General features: G+C 45.5%; 1 protein-coding gene across 5 annotated transcripts in view; it reads left to right on the top strand.

Moving 5' to 3' along the window:
- UNC5D (unc-5 netrin receptor D) overlaps positions 1–15,817 on the top strand; it is a 132,810-nt gene that overhangs the window by 5,162 nt on the left and 111,831 nt on the right. For 4 of the 5 annotated variants that reach the window (XM_057402491.1, XM_057402489.1, XM_057402490.1 and 1 more), the window contains exon 1: positions 9,243–9,446. The exons of the other annotated variant lie outside the window; for it this stretch is intronic. In XM_057402491.1, the coding sequence (XP_057258474.1) occupies positions 9,353–9,446 (94 nt within the window). In that variant the 5' untranslated portion in view covers positions 9,243–9,352. Of the gene's footprint in view, positions 1–9,242; positions 9,447–15,817 lie in introns of those variants that run through there. 5 annotated transcript variants of the gene reach the window in all.

Genomic DNA, 15,817 nt, shown 5'->3' with positions numbered 1-15,817 from the left:
TTTTCCACTTGCTGCAGAATTTACTGTGTCTGCTACTAGTGCGTGGATGTTATGTGACTACCAGGGCAGTGTGCTCTTATTATTTGATACTAGTAATAGGAATAAAACCCTGTAAAACATAATAGGATTAAAAACCTGTGGGGCTATCTGAATCTGTCGTGTTGGGAATTATGCTGGAAAACTTACAAGTTTAACAAAATACAGGAAATCGTGTGGTTATAAAACTATCTGAAACCATCAGAAGGTTTGGCACTATCCACCTGTGAGCTCTTATTTATATTCTGTGGGAACTTTTATCAGAGGAAGCTGAATTACAGCTTTCAAATGAGAGCTTATGTCACAAAATCTGTTTTGTTGGAGGACTTTTCAGTGACACCATCGTGTGCCATGCTTCTGAACTAGGAATAGCTTGTAAGTGCAGTACTGAAGGACCACCTTTGCCCATTCACAGGCTGAGCTGCTGCTAGTCAGTAATTAAACAGGATTTTTTGGCCCAGACTTGTCATTCCCACCCTTGTGCCACTCCTGGCACTTGTGTGATGTGGCGAACTGCATCAGGACATTAATGCAACTTGCAAAATGGAATAGCTAATATCTGAACAGCTTTTCTCACAGGCATTTCCTCTTAATTCAGGAGCTGGTTGCAGTGGCTGTATAGCTGCCACCTCTCTGCACAACTGCATCACCTGCTCAGCTGTAGTAAGTTCTGTAAAGTCTCTTGTCAGTGTTGTCATCCCTGCCACACAACGCTTGTTCATCTCACAGTGGAGTTACAGAGATCCTTTGATGTGCTCTTTTAAATTGTACTTGCCTGAGAGATAACTTGGTTCTCCTTCAAAAACCTCAACAATTGCAGAAGTGAGTGGATGGCCGGGGGATCTGCCACCTTTCTAGATGTGTAACGTGCTAAGCTCACACAACTTGCTTCTCCACCTCTGTGTATGTGACTGTTGAGTGGGAAGAGGGCAAAATCATCCTGGTAAGAGTCCTGCGTATTGTACTAGATCCCTCCATGGCTGGACATGCTGCAGGGTGATCATTTGGCCCTGCAGTGATCTCCATCAAAGAATGACTTACCAGGCTTGTACATTCCTGCTGATGTCCCAGAGCTTTCCATGGGCTGGCTCGCCTGCCCTTCCATGGCCTGGGAAGCAGGGCCTAAGGGACATGAGTTTAGCAGCAGAGGCAAGTCTGACAGAACGGGATTCTGGGAGTGGCAGGAGGTCAGCAGCACATTCCATGAGAATGGTGGGAGCTGTCAGTAACTGGGTTCTTTGCCTTCTCATCACATTAAATGGGGAGAGCAGCTTGTCTGGCTGGTGCTTGATTGATGCACACTAACTGACACTAGTCAGGAAATGCTATCGCTTGCACTGAAGTGGGCTACTCTTGTTTCCCTGAAATAATGCTTCAGTAGTTAAGGAACTGCTCAACTACGTGTTGTCTTTCCCACCTGAGATCATCAAGCAGTTGCATTTCGTGATGTGTGACTAACGATGAATAATTCAGAGCTGTGGTTACGAGGTGGATGCCCTCTGTGTTTGCACTGGAGATGAAAATGAAAATAATAAAGCAAAGAGTTCACTTCCCCCTTTTCCTCTTGCTACTGAGGATTCATCATTATGTGGTCATTTCAGAGGCACAATTAGGTAACTTAATGATACGACACCTGCATATTCCCGGTCCTGGCAAGATTGTTCTTAATTAGGATAAAAATCATCTCCCCTTTCTCATGGCTCGCTGTGAGGCTTCAGTGCGCTGGCTTGCAAAAAGGGGAGACGGGAGCTGTGTGTGATCAGTCCTGTGCATTAGCAAATCAAATGGAGGTGAAGTGTCCCTAATCAAGCCAGACATGTTTGCAATTTAGATGACTGGTGCCTCCTTCAGCATCTTTCCTGAAGCACCCCAGGCTTCACAGGAAGCATCCAGCCTAAAACTCCTCTTGTCTCATTAACCCTCGTCTGGAGCATTAACCTCTTCCCTTGCTCGCTAGCTGGTGATTTCTCTTTGCCAGGTTCCATACAAGGATTCTCTGAGTTTTTCAGGCTGGGTTTGGCTTTTGGTGGTTGATTGTTTTTCCTTTGGGAGGAGTTAAGGGGGGGGGCTGCTCTCCAATTATAAAGTTCCTTTATGTGTTTCTGTTGTCTCAGGACCTGTGTTTCTGTCCCTCCGCATGTCACGCCTGGTCTGTAATAATGCACAGTCACTGAGGATCTCTCAGCCCTCGCTGGTTAGTTGCCAGAGGAAGGTCTGAGCGAGTTGTGCTCTCCTGTGCTGTGTAAGTTTGGATGAAAAAAACGTGGCAATAACTTCCTGCTTGATGAGAAGGTTCTGAACTTGCTCAGTAATAGCCTTTTGAGAGCAACACTACCTCTGGCTGAGACTGAAATAGCCAGGCACGTCACTCACTTTTTTTTCTGTGCTGGCAGAACAGAAACAGGCTTGCCCAGTGTTTCTTGTCCCTTGCCCTCTAACTCTACTCTTGCTCGCAGGCAGTAGCATCCCTGCCAGCTCTGAACTGTACTGCAATGCCTGCGCTGTTTTGAAGAATCTCTCAGATAGTCTCTTACTACTGGAATGTGTAACCTTTTCCTTTTAACCCCAAATTACAAATAACTAAGCTACGGAACTGCTTGTCTAATGTCCTGCTGCTTTGGATTTTCTTTGCTCTCAAGGCACGCTTCCTCATCCACACACATTTCTCGCCCTTGCATCATCTGTTTCTTGTTGTGCACCTCCCATTCCAAGGGAAAATTCAGCCAGGAAGATCTGAGCCAGGATGCTAAATCTGAAATGGATGCTTAGGGAGTGACTTTAAAGGATGGGGAGTACCAGTGATGTGTTTTCTGTTTGCAGGCTGAGCTCTTATGCAGAGGATAGAGCCCACTGAGCAGCTGCCCTTTGTAACCCAGCTGCTGCCACAACAGGAGTGCCTGGATGTGTGACAAGGGTAGGTGGGATCAGAGTTTTAATTTATGTGGAGAAATCTAAAAGGGTGTGGAAATAAAATAATAATTAATGCTGAAGTAGGAATTCTTTGCCCAATTGTAGGAAATGCTGCAGGTAGAATTAAGTGCAGCTGATTTCTCCAAATTACAAATCAAGCACTGAATTGGCTTTTAAGATTATGACATTTTCTAAATGCCTGGGTCTTAGGATTCTTCAGATCGATTAGTGAAGTTCAGATGCTCATCACCCCCTTGGCATGTTAATGCGCATTTCCTATTTGGATGCACAGCCAGCCACTTCAGCGCTTCCCTTTTTATCAGATTAACTTTGCTCTGTGGTGTCTGTCGATTTTTGGAATGAGTAAACACAGGAGAATGCAAATAGTTGTATTGTATTTCATCTTACTTTAATCAATTGGCAAATAATACAGATTTTAACTCATCGGAAATGATGGTTTCTGACAGCTGAAATGGTGACTTCAAAGCAAGTGGAATGGGGTTGTTTAAAGAACCTTCACAGGCTTCTTGAAGGTGTATTTTTGCCCCATCTCTGAGGAGGCTGAAGTTCATCCTTTGGAATGAAAGGGGGTTTTAGTCATACGGAAATAAAGTAACACAAAACTTCAGAGCCACACTCATTTCAAGTTACTAAAATGTAGAATAAGGAAAAACCTTTGCAAACTAAAGCTGAGGAGAGTTATGTACGTTGCAAAGAATAACAGTACACTATGGATCAGAGGTAAATGTGCTGCTGTGATAGCCCAAGAAAAGGTAAAGCAGAAATCAGCATATGTAGCTGTGACTGTCCTTGTGCTTGCTGCATTCCAGGCTCTGTCAGCACTGAGCTGGGGTTGCATTGCAGAGCAGAATGATGCAGGAATCCTGAGATGCTCTCAAATAAGTCTTGCTAAGCTTTAGGAAAGTAGATATGAGCTTCCTGACAGGAAATCTAGGTAATGTATTCAGGTGCGTGCATATACACAGTCGGTTATTCAGCCACTAGATGTCCTAACGCCGAGCTGTAAAGCCAGCGTGAGCAGCGGTGCACAGGAAGTACAGAGCTGGGACTCTGCACTTTTTAGCCTGTGTACTCTCAATTCCTGGAAGAACTGAGGCTGAAGAGGCTGTGAAACAACTGGGAATGAGACTGTTTGTGGAAGGCTTATGTGCAGGCTGTGGCTGGCTTATTAATTGCCATCATACATGTAGGTTATGATACTGGTGTAGCAGATGCTATGGCGACTCAGTCTGTTAGGGGTGGTTTCTATGTACCATGTGGCTGGTTCCACTATTGTATCTTGCTGCTGAAGGTTTCTGTTGTACTTGGGGTAGTTGGTCATACTGCTTTGCAGGATTTTACAAAGTCAGGTATAGATCCAGACCCAGGGTGTCAGTGCTCAGAGCTGCCTGCATGATGTGCACCGTGAAAACAGGTTGCAAACAGGCATTCCATGCCTTGGAAGGGCTTCTGGGGCAGACCTTGTTGCAGAGATGGAGAAATGATTGGACGTAACTAATATCTGGGCATTGTATTGCATTGTGGGTCTGTCAGAGTGCATCTTTAAAGGGAAAGGGATATGGGACTGTGTTCTTCAAGTGTCAGGCAATCCAAAGCTCTCACTGACACATCCAGCTCTCTGTTCTGTTTGGACAGAGCTCTTCAGGATGGCAGAGAGGCAGCTATAGACTATCATAAACTTGAGGGCACAGGAAAAAGAACAGGCTGAATTTCAGCTGTGTTTCTGCATATTCATGATGTGGATGCAACACTCATCCTTTATCTCTGTATGTTTGGTGCATAAGATTGGCTTTGCTGGTCAGACTGAATGGAGCACTAGATGCTCAGGCAAACCAAATGTAGTGTTCTTCTCATGCTCTCCTCTTTCAGCCAGTGGTGAATGGGCTCTTCTGAAGGTTGCTTATACATTATATTAGGTTTAATATTCACTGATGTGCTTATTGCCTGTGAAGTTGGCTAATTCCTTTTGAGCCCTGCTCTCGTGCCCTCTGGGATTGCTTCATAAAATATGCATGTACAGGACTGTGATAAAGATCTCCACAACTAAAAATACATCAGGCTGGATTTTGTCTTCATCTGACTGACACAGAGCACATCTGCATGGTACAGCAAGCACTCCTTTTACATTTGGGCAACCCAAATACAGGCCCCATTGTTAAAATACATTGAAAACTCAAAATGAAGCCATAACTGCTGCGAGCAAGTAGTATCATCCTTAAACACAGTAATACCATCTCATGCTTCCTGCACAGCCTTGGGCTGGGAGCGTGTATTACAGCAGCAATCCTGTCCTTCAGGTGCTTCAGCAATTAATTTAGATTAGATTTAGACAGAAGGAGCACATTGCTTGTGTCCTGTGTTAGGTGTATGCAGTAAAGAGAGAAACGAGATGTTTTTCTTTCTCCTGACACAGGCACACCCGGGTCTTCAGACCCAACAAATGCTGTCTCAGTGCACAGGGGTGTTGGAAACTACCACAGGAGGAATTTAATCCACTTCTACCTTTGCTCCGTGGAGTTATGATTACTTATTTGAGCCCAGACTTTCCCTTCTTCTTTCCTTATGACAGACAGGGTCCACTTCTTTAGTTGGATGCTATGAAGTAAAAGGCCAAATTGAATGGTATGTGCTTTGAGGTCAAAGGCTTGTCCCTGCATTATTTCTGTGTGTGAGCAGATTGTGGGCTCACAGGTATCACAGCATCCTCACAATCACAACTCCTCCAGGTAGATTGGATCATTTTTCAGATCCCATTTTGTTTAGGGTGCTCTTGTGAGGGAAGGAGAGAGAAGGGGAAGGATAAATGTTGGAAATATGTTAAAAGCAAGTAGGATTTCCATTTATTATTGGCTTCTGTCACTGCTACTGAGCCCATTCAAAGTGCTTCACGTGATTTGTCTACTTATGTGCTGTTACAGTTGGGTGTTCTTGCTTGCTCCTGTATTACTTAGCTATTGTACAGACGTGATACTTGCATTAAAGCCAACTGATGTGTGTCCAGTGTTCTCTGTGATATACATAAATGGTTTAGATGCATTTATTCTCCTTTTATCATTATATTCATTATGCATAGCAATGGTATGTTCCATTGGATGCCTGTGCCATTACAGGTATGTTTTTACTTGCAAAAGCTAGCAAGTAAAGCAGCTTCATCTGCTTCTGAAAGCAATGACCTCCCCCAGCCTGTTATCATGTTCAGGTGATGTGCATTCTGATTTATTGCACATCACAGGTGGGTTACTCCAAGGTCATACATCAAAGAAGAAACAAAATGTAATCACCTGCCTGCAAATCTTTATGTAGCACTGGAGATGGAGACTGAAAGCACCTTTGCAAACTCAGCTGGAACATTCTGCTGAGCTTCCAGGGTGGAGGAGGTGATTTATTTCTTATTCTTCACACCCTTCAGGCTGTAGCTGTATGGCTTACTGAAAATTATTAGGGTATTGATGTATTCTAGCTAGAAAAATTTCCTTCAGAGTTGTAAAGTGCTGTGTGTTTAATGAGTTAATGTGGTTGAAAAGTGTAGGAATCTCTTTAGCAACCAGCTCAGCGACACAGTATGAGATGGAACCTGAGATGGAGAAAAAACCTGTTCTTAGAAGCATCTGTTGATGAGGTGATGGCAGAGCTGAAGGCCAGAGCCGAGGCTTTTGGCTACAGGTTCTGTTCCTCCTGTAAGCACTTTCCTGCTCTCTGGGCATGTGGTTGCTGTGATCAAGGTGCTCAAGAAAGTTGCTTTGGTTTTGTTTGTTTCTCCCATTTGATTTCTGCTCCACATCCTTTTTTCAGCAGCTGTATCAAACTTTAGGCTGTTGGATTCTAGGAAATACTCATGCGGAAGACTCCCTCATGCGGAATATGGACTTTGTCAGAAAAAGAAATATTATTTAAAAATTATTTAACCCTTGAAGCGCTAGGGATGAGCAAATATCTCCCTTGCAGCATTTTCAGCTTCTCCATTCGTTTTCCTCCATTAATCGTCTTTGGACCCTCCTTTGGATCCTTTTCCAGCCTGTTACCAAAGGTAGATTCTTGCTTTCCCCCTGACTTTCCTCTTGGTAAAACACTGTAAGTAGCCTCCAGTCCCACAAATACAGCAGCACATTGGACTGCATGTCCAGAGCTTTGGTGCTGTACGTTATCAGTGTGCATCGGTGCTTAGAGAAGGTGGAACTTCACCTTTAGCTGCATTCCACCAGCTCAGAAACTGCTGCATCCTTCCCCACCCTGAGAGTTTGTCTTTGTGGCGTATTGGCTTATTTGTGTTTCAAGTGCACTGATTGAAGTTACCAGCTGTTGCCCTTTTTTCCTACTTTTGCTCTCTTCTTCCCTGTCATATTTGCGTTATAAACAGAGAACTTGATATTTTTAGCTGAAGCACCAAACATGGACTCGGTGGCGTAGGCAAAAATAGATAATCATTTGGGCTTGAAGCAGAAGTGGCTGCATATATGTGCTAGAAACCAGGGCTGGCATGGTCAGGCTTTAAAGGAAGGATGCTCAGTGCTCTGCCATGTGAAAACTTGCCTGTGTAGCTTCCTAGTTCTTGTCCTTGTTGGTTTGGTTTGGTTTTCTTTTCCTTTTGGAACCCACTGAACATGGAGAATGACTTAAAAGGCTGTTGAAGAAAATGTATTTCTTTGTATATTTGCTCTTTGCCTTTGCAGCCGTGCTCTTCTTTGTGAGCTGAAGTCTGGCAAGTGCATGATAGAAGGGGAATAAGAGAGCTTCTGATGTGATGGTCTTGGATATTGATTTTTTTTTTCTCTCTTTAAACTCAGCTTACAAATTCCTTTTCCTTTAATTCCTTGTTTCCTTCTGGACACAGCACAAAGCTGGCTATAGGAGCACCAATGGATAAGCCTTTCTCTTAAGTGTATGCAGCCAATCCAGCTGCATGTTTTAGAAACACTTTGCAAGTGGTAACCGAGTCCCCTCAAACTTGAGGTGTGTGTGAAGCTGGGGTAGAGTGAACTTGGTGCAACTGCACAAGGTGTGGACAGGACTAAACCCCGTGTTCTGACTCTAATGAGGTGACTCTAGGTCTTGGCACCTGATGAAAATGAAGCTTATTGCCAAGGGAAATGGAGAACAAATACAGTGTTTCAGGGGTGTTTTCTTAAGTGAGCCCAGAGGAGGCCAGTGGGGGCTGGAGCAGCTCTGCCCTGGAGCCAGGCTGAGAGAGCTGGGCTGGTTCAGCCTGGAGAAGAGAAGGCTCCTTAAGGGCAGACCTTAGAGCAGCTTGATACCAAATGTGATCCAGTTCTCCTTGTGGTGTGCCAGGAATCTCATGGTGAGATACTTCAATGGTCTCAAATCTCATTTTGCATCTTTTCCTGGCTCATTCCTGCAGCGTTCTTATCCCACTGACACACCACATCTCCCTCGGGTGTTTTTCCTTTCCTCTCACCCTTGATCCCTGTGGTAAAGAAACACGATTTCAGGAATCAGAGCAGTGTTGGTGATGCGTGTGAGGATAGCTTGGGGAAGAACTGGTGTTCCTGACTGAAAGTTGCTCCTGTAGCAATTTACCTGCTCTTCGAGAGGTACCTGTGTTTTCCAAGTGCTGATTGATTGAATCTGTGCATCGTAGAACAGCACCAAACTGGTCCTTTTTTGGCCTTATTTGTTTGGGTGAGCCGTGCATCCTCCTCAGGTGTGTAATAAAGCTTACACGCGATTAGCAGCGGGGGAAAGGGAGAGCGAAACAGTGACACCGCTGGTAAGAGAAAGCATTTTTGCTCACCGAACCATGCGGTGCTCGATGAAGACGCGCAAACCGGGCTTGCTTTGGGTGGGGGGTGGCCGCTGTCGCGTTTCCCTCTCATAACGAGCAGTCCTTGCTGCGCCCGAAGGTGTGGATTTAACACGGGGTGGGGGGGGGGGGGGGGAGTTGCGCTCCCCGCGTAAAGCCGCGCTTGGCTCACGCGCGTTTTACGCAGCAAAGTTGGGGCGAGCCCCGCGCCCTGGGGGTGAGGGGCGGGGGATGTTTGGGGGGGGAGGGGGGGGAGATGTCCGCACCCCCCCCCCCCATCCCCCCCCCCCCCCCGCAGATCCCGCCCAGCGCGCGCCGAAGTGGCTGCGGGGGAGGGGCGGCTCATTAGGGATGCGGGCGCGCGCCGCGCCTCGGTAGTCGGAGGTGGCCGGAGCGCGGAGAGGAGCGGAGCGGAGCCGCTGCCCCCCGGGCTCGCCCCGTTCCACACCTGGAGACAGAGAGAGGAGAAGGGGGGGGGGAGAAGGGGTAAACGCACCCCAAAACACCAAAAAGAGGGGCGAATTCGCTGGCTTGAGCTCGACCCCGGAGGGACCGAGGGGAGCTTCGCGTCCCTCCTTTTCCCCGCACCGGCCGCAGGGGAGAGGCGCAGGAGTTGCGGGGTCCAGCATGGGCCGAGGGGCTGCGAGGAGCCGCTGCCCCCCGCGCCTGGAGCGGTGGCTGCTGCTGCTGGGGCTCTGCGGATGGACGGCGGCGCTGCGAGGTGAGCGGGACGCGCCGTTACCCTGCCCGCACCCCGAGGGAAGGGGATGGGGGGGTCCCACCGGTGGCTCGTGGCAGCGGGGAGCGGAGGGAGCCGCGGTTCAGGGCTGCGGGGTTAGGGTGAAGGGAGTCCGGCTGTCCCGCGGCCGTGGGTGCGGGATCCGCGGTGACCTCTTCTGGCAGCGAGGAGCGGGGTACCTGTGGAGCAGAGCGAGGAGCGGGGGTTGGATGTGCTACACGCGGCTGTCTGCTGTTCGTTGTCCGTGAAAGGTGGATGTCTGGGGGGCTCGGGGTGCCCGTTATTTAACTTTCACCTGGTGGATCACTTGAGTGGCACGGTGTCTTTAAGGCAGATAGCCAGAGGATGCCAGCAGCGCCTCAGCGTCTGGCATCCGACGCCTTGGCTGGTCTGTCTGGACTTATCAAAGTGCTTGGAGGGCTTGGGAAGCGCTTGTGTACGTGGGGAACCCGGGGTTATGTGATCCTTTCTGGAAGGCACCGTCAATAAGACGCCGATTCCGTATCGAGAGTCGGTAATGGTGCGTTCATTACAAACAGCTTGTTTGCACAGCGCGGAGTAATGAGGCTTTGTAGATAGGGAAAGATTCCTCTCGCTGTGTCTGCGCTAGCCCCGCTGTGGAGGGCTGACTCTCTTTGCGTGCGTGTTGTGCCTGTGCTTCCATTTTCTTGTAGAGATGCGTTACTGGTTTGGTGTCCATAGAGGAGCTCGTCTGCAGGTAGCCAGCGGGTTATCCCATCGTCCCACCGTTCCTGGGATCCTGGCTGCTGTGCTCCCGGTGACCGATCCAGCAGAGGGGAAATGGGAGAGTTCTTGCATAAGGGACAGAATACAGCCTTTAGCTGGTTCTTAAACCCCAGTTCATAGAAAAGGGAAAGATGATGAGAGTAGAATGAAGGCTGATATTTCTGAGTTAGTTTTTAACGCTTTCATCAAGAACCATCTGTGATGGCAGAGGAATGCATGGCTCCGTTAGTGGTGTGAGGTGCTTATTGCCTTTTGTTTCACACATCCGTGGCAGGTCTTGCACTGTGCAAAGTGCAGTTGGGATCGCGCCCTGTAAGCCCCTAATATTCCCCACTGCAGTTCAGCACAGCTCTTGTGTTGCTGTTAAGGAATTAATTTCAACTGCTCAGTTAAAGTCTGCCACGCTGGACATTTCCAGGCTGGAGCAGGCTTGGTTTTGATCAGGATTCTGAGGAGGAGCAGCGTGGGTTTTCATCAGTTCGGTGTCTGTGGTCTGTCAGTTGTACATTGCATAGTGTTTACTTGGAGCTTTGGCATAAGCAGTTAACCTCAGTTAACAACCCCTTGAGCTATAAGGTTTTAGTTTATGAAGTTGTTTAAAAGCTGTTTCTGAAACAAATTGTGTTCAAGATTCTGTTCTGAATGGGGGTTAAAGAAAACTCAAATTGCTGTAGATACCCTTCGCACAGCTCTTTAAATCTGTTGAAATGAATATGCATATATAGCTTTGGGCCCTTATTTTACAGGGTAAAATGCATAGGCACATTGGTAATTTGAAAATGAGAGGAGTCTGTAATATTTATTTATCTCATTGATGCATTGAAACTAATTTTGGGTTGCATGTATTTGAATAAAGGTGTCTATAAAACATGAGCATTAGTATTCCTCTGTGTGATATTAAAGCCTAAATCTGTGTGTTAGGTGGTGTTTATAGATCTGAGTACGTTTTGGTCTAAATAAGCATTGTTCAAGGGTTTTCCTTTTCCAGTAGCATGGCACTTGCTGTAGAGCTTGGTAGCCACTGCGTATGGCTACTGGTTTTCTGATGACAAAATGCTCCAGTAGACCACCTAATGGAATACAGGTGGGGCTGTGGACACTAAGCTGTTGAAGAAAATATCTCCTTTTAGTCTGAAGAGTTTGAGATTTGTATATATGTATTTAATTTCTTTTAGCAACATAAAAAGCACTGCTAACGTTCAATTCAGAGAGCTGCATATTTAAAGTATTACTCTTCATCTAGGACCCAAGATGGCAAGCAAGCCTCCGGACAGCAGAGCTATTGGAGAAATAATGCTTGTCTTAGAATTTGCTATTTTTACTTCTCCATTGCTACTGAAAAATGTCGTGGTGAAGACAGGACTGATATCGCGAGTGATTTGTGTCCTCCTTGTACCTTTTGTCTTGCATTTATTAATGGCCTTGTGCAAATTAGATGAGCCTCCATTTATTTCGTTCTAAGTGGGCTGGAATTTCATTCGTGTGTCTGAGAATTCTGGCCGTGTTTGCAAAGTACTTCACTGTCAGCAGCAGAGCTGTGTAAGAGCTGTCACTGATGCTTGATGTGAGGAATGGTGTTGATTTGCTGCTCTGCTTCAGAGTTTACACTGCGTTAGCAGAGTCAGGAGGTTTTTTACGTGTCCTGGTTTCTACATCCAAAAGGAAGCATATTGTTACTGTGGCTTTATTAGACTGTCTCAAGTTCTCTTTCTGTGTTCCTGATACCCTGCTGAGAGTAAAGCTGTTTGATTATTCGTAAGTACATTCAGCAGTTTACTGTTTGAAATGTTTCTGACGTGCCAGCCCCAACTGAATACGTACCATGTCAGCATATTGATTTATTTGATCTTGAAGCCTGCATGTTATTAATATCTCAGCTAGGTGTAGACTTTGAAATATTCTTAGCGAGTGATACAGGAGTAAACCAAAATTAAGGAAAGACATGGCTGCTCCGGGAATCTCTGCGTGACTTCGCTCAAATCACTCCATTGAGAGGATGCTCTGGTTTGACTTCTGTTAGGACAAAGCATTCATTACAGTAACAACCCAGGTGCTCTGCTTTGAACCCTCCTTCCACTCCCATGTAGCATGGAATGTCTTTATATGAGTTTCTCTGTCAATGGTTATATTATTAACTTCATAACTGCTCAGAAAATAAACGTCCTGTTCCTGTAGGTTTGTTTAGTGAACAGCTTATCACCTTTTTCCTCATCTTCACAGTGGTACAGGCCCTGTGTGCAGGTGCTACAGCATTGCTGGTGTTTACATAGGTGGAGAAGCTACAGTTTCAAACCAGTCATTTCTCTAAAGCTGCAGGAAAGATGGGGGCTGTGAAGAGCAGCGTTTTGAAACTGGGTGGAGGATGCCAAAGTTGTGGCTTCATTTATTCTGCATTTGCAGTTTGTGAAATAACTCTGACAAAGACTAAGAAAGTCTGAGCATGTCTTCTGAGTATAAGACTGACTTTGGACATGGATATGCTCCAGTTTTGTCTGATATAGAGCGCTCATCCTTATGAGGGTTGTTTAATTTGCACTCTGATGATGCTGAGGTACCTTACTGTGTTGCACAGAGAGCATACTAGGAATTTCTGTGATTCTGCAGATGGGAATGGCAGTAAGTTTTCCTTGTGTTGCTCAAAAACCTGAAGAACTCTGGATGTGATCCTCTCCTGGAAGCGAGGTGTGCTCAGCCTCTGTCGTGTGCTTGCTTTCTAATGCATGCATCTCTGTGAAAACCTTTCCTTTTTGGAAAGACAAGAGAATTCTGTCCTTTCAGGTAGTATATTGCGGGAGTGGTTTTCCTTGGCTTGCTCATCTACGTGCTCGAGAGATGTGGAATTTGTCTCTTCAGATGTAGAGCATAAAGCTTGAGCTGTACATGGGTGAAATGAGCTTTCCACGCTATGAAAAACATTTTCCATCTTCATCCAGTAAGAGGACTTTGTATTAAGATGAATTTTCACCGGAGCAGAATAGAAGCTAATCTGATGGTATTTCACAGTGAATTACAGTAGCCAAACACAAATAGTATGATATATGCTAAGATGGAAAATTACTTCTGGTGCAAAGGATTCCTCAGGGCCACTTGATGTATCTTTTCTGTATTTTTAGTCCTGCTTTCTGTTGAAAGGTGGAGCCTGAGAAAAAGAGCAGAATTTTAACACCAGAGGCTGCTGTTTCAGTTGTTTCTAGACGCTGCTGCTGTTGCAGTGAAGCAGATGGTCAGGTTCATTTGTGTAAAACAGAGAAATGTTTAATTTTCTGTGTATACTTTTAAAGAACTTTAATAGTCGTGTTGTATCATGTGGCCTTAGAGCATGAGTATCTGTGAGTGTAACATTTTTTATGCTCCATCAGATCTCATTAGAGATCAATAAACCTCATTTGAGAGCATCTCTCAAGTTGGGTATCGCAGTATGCTAACTCTGCGTGCAAACTTAAGTAATCTGAGCCTTGTAATTTACCTGTATAATTGTGCTCATTGTGGTTTTCATCCATCTTCCTTCCCTTCCCCACCCACCCTTTTGTGGCCTTTCATAATGCCATTCAGAAATGTTGTTACTGCAGGCTCCTGGGCGGTGGAGTCCAGTTACCTGCCCGATACTGTTTAATGCCGAATGCTTTACAGGAACGTCTGTATAGGGGCTGTTGGAGGGCAATAACACTTAAACATCAGGTTCGCTAATGAATATTCTACCGACTGCTGCTGTAGGTGTTCTTGTCTGGTTTTGCCCCTTTCCTGTTGGAATTTTCAGAAGCTGCAGACCTCAGTGAAGCCCTGATGCGCGGCGTTCATTTAGTTCCAGTGAGGTTAAAAGTATTTTTGGTAATTACGTTGCTTTTGGGTTATTGAAGAGGATGAATAGGCAGTGTCTAATTAATTTGCATATATGGGGGGGGTTGTGCCATACTGTGTATTGAGGTAGAACAGTGAGAAATTAATGCGGCTTCTCAGGCAAGAGTATGTATGCGAGATCACGTGTGTGCACATAAACATAATATCAGCATACATCTATCCTAGTCTTTCTGTACTAAAAAAAATAATAAGGTGTTAACATTCATGTTTGAAATTCCTACTGTGAGCATCTCATTGGAAACTCCTGCTTGATGTGTCATGGAACGAGAAAGATGGAAGTAGCCGATGACCTTAATTCCTAACTATTTCATGAATCTGATTCTATGACAATGCTCTGAAGAGTTTCTAGAAGCCACAAACCCATTGCAGGCATCTGAGAGGAGCAGCAGCCCTGGGCTGGAAAAGCAATTCAAAATCCTCATGTTTGTTCCCTGCTCTGCATCCAGCTGGAGCTGCTCTCACTAGGCTGCCATCTGGGGGGGAGCTGGCCTGGGAGGTGGCTCAGTTTAGTTGCCAAATATGTGCTCTGTAACAGCCTTTGCAAGGCAAAGATGATACGAAGCTGTAGTGTTATCTGTGAATGCTACAGGCCAGTATTCCTGTTCTGTATGGGCTGTGAAATTCCATTCCATTCCTGGTTCTGTAATCATTATGACTAGGGAGTTTAGGGGTTGCAGGCTTGACTGGGGCTTGGATGTACCTGCAGTTTAATCCCCGCTCTGGACCTGATCTGTAACCGTGCAGAAAGGGACTCTTGACTTTTTTTGCCCTCTTTACAGTACCTCTACCATAAGGGTGTGGGTGTAACTGTAAACTGCTTCTCTGCTTTGAGTCTCCAATGGATGCTTCAGCACTTGAAACACTGTAATAAAAGAGTGTAATTAATCTGCAGATAAAGCTTATTAAATGTGTCTAAACATAAAAAGTATAATGAAAATGAATGGAAGCAACGTAAAGAGCTCTTTTGGTTCTTTGTATCCGTGCCTGTTTTAAATGAGGAACAGGAACAACAGTAGGAGAACTTGTTAAAAATTGCCTCTGACTTTTCCAGGAGAGCTGCTTTTTGCCTTTGTGCTGCATGTTGAATTGAAGTCGCATTTCACATGCTTTGGTATCTAACTTGTGTTGACTGTCCAAAAGCTTTTTGAAGAAAACCTGCTCCTGGTGATGAGGCTTTTATCTGTGGACGGATAATACAAACCAGTTTGGATTCTGGGGTGCGTGCGTTGTTTAGTGCTCTTTGACTCACTGCGCAGGCAGCTGAAATCCCACCTGGAAGTGGTTAAAAGAAGCGTTACGTTACTCGCCTTCTGGCTGGATAGGCTTGGGTTTTGTTTTCAGTAGAAAGTGCTTCTGTGAAACTAAGCCTTTCTTGTGAGCATTTCCGTGTGTGAAACTGAATTGGGTGAATCCTGGCAGACAGTGAACGTAAAAAGAGCAAACATGGAGATTTCTTACAACTTGAGAAGTTAAGCACAAAATTGCTTCTATATTTCCAGCGTTCCTAATAATAAATTGCATTACAGAAGACCAAATTTGCTCTATTAATCGAATTCAGCCTTTCATATAAAACCATATCTGATTTGCAGTTCAGCAGAGGTATTTGTGACTTTTATGGTGACAGATGCTTCAGGTTAGCTGTGTCGAGGCCACATTGAAAACCACTGAAGACCTGTGGTAAGCCATTACCCTTTGAAATATTAATTTCAGCTTCCAATTCAGGACGTATTTGCTGGTGATGACGCATT

This window comes from Pezoporus wallicus, unplaced genomic scaffold (genome assembly GCF_028554395.1).
Source record: "Pezoporus wallicus isolate ANWC-B61680 ecotype Strahan unplaced genomic scaffold, APGP_CSIRO_Pwel_v1 contig_2348, whole genome shotgun sequence".
NCBI lineage: Eukaryota > Metazoa > Chordata > Aves > Psittaciformes > Psittacidae > Pezoporus > Pezoporus wallicus.
This window is presented reverse-complemented; position numbering and strand designations above follow the sequence as displayed.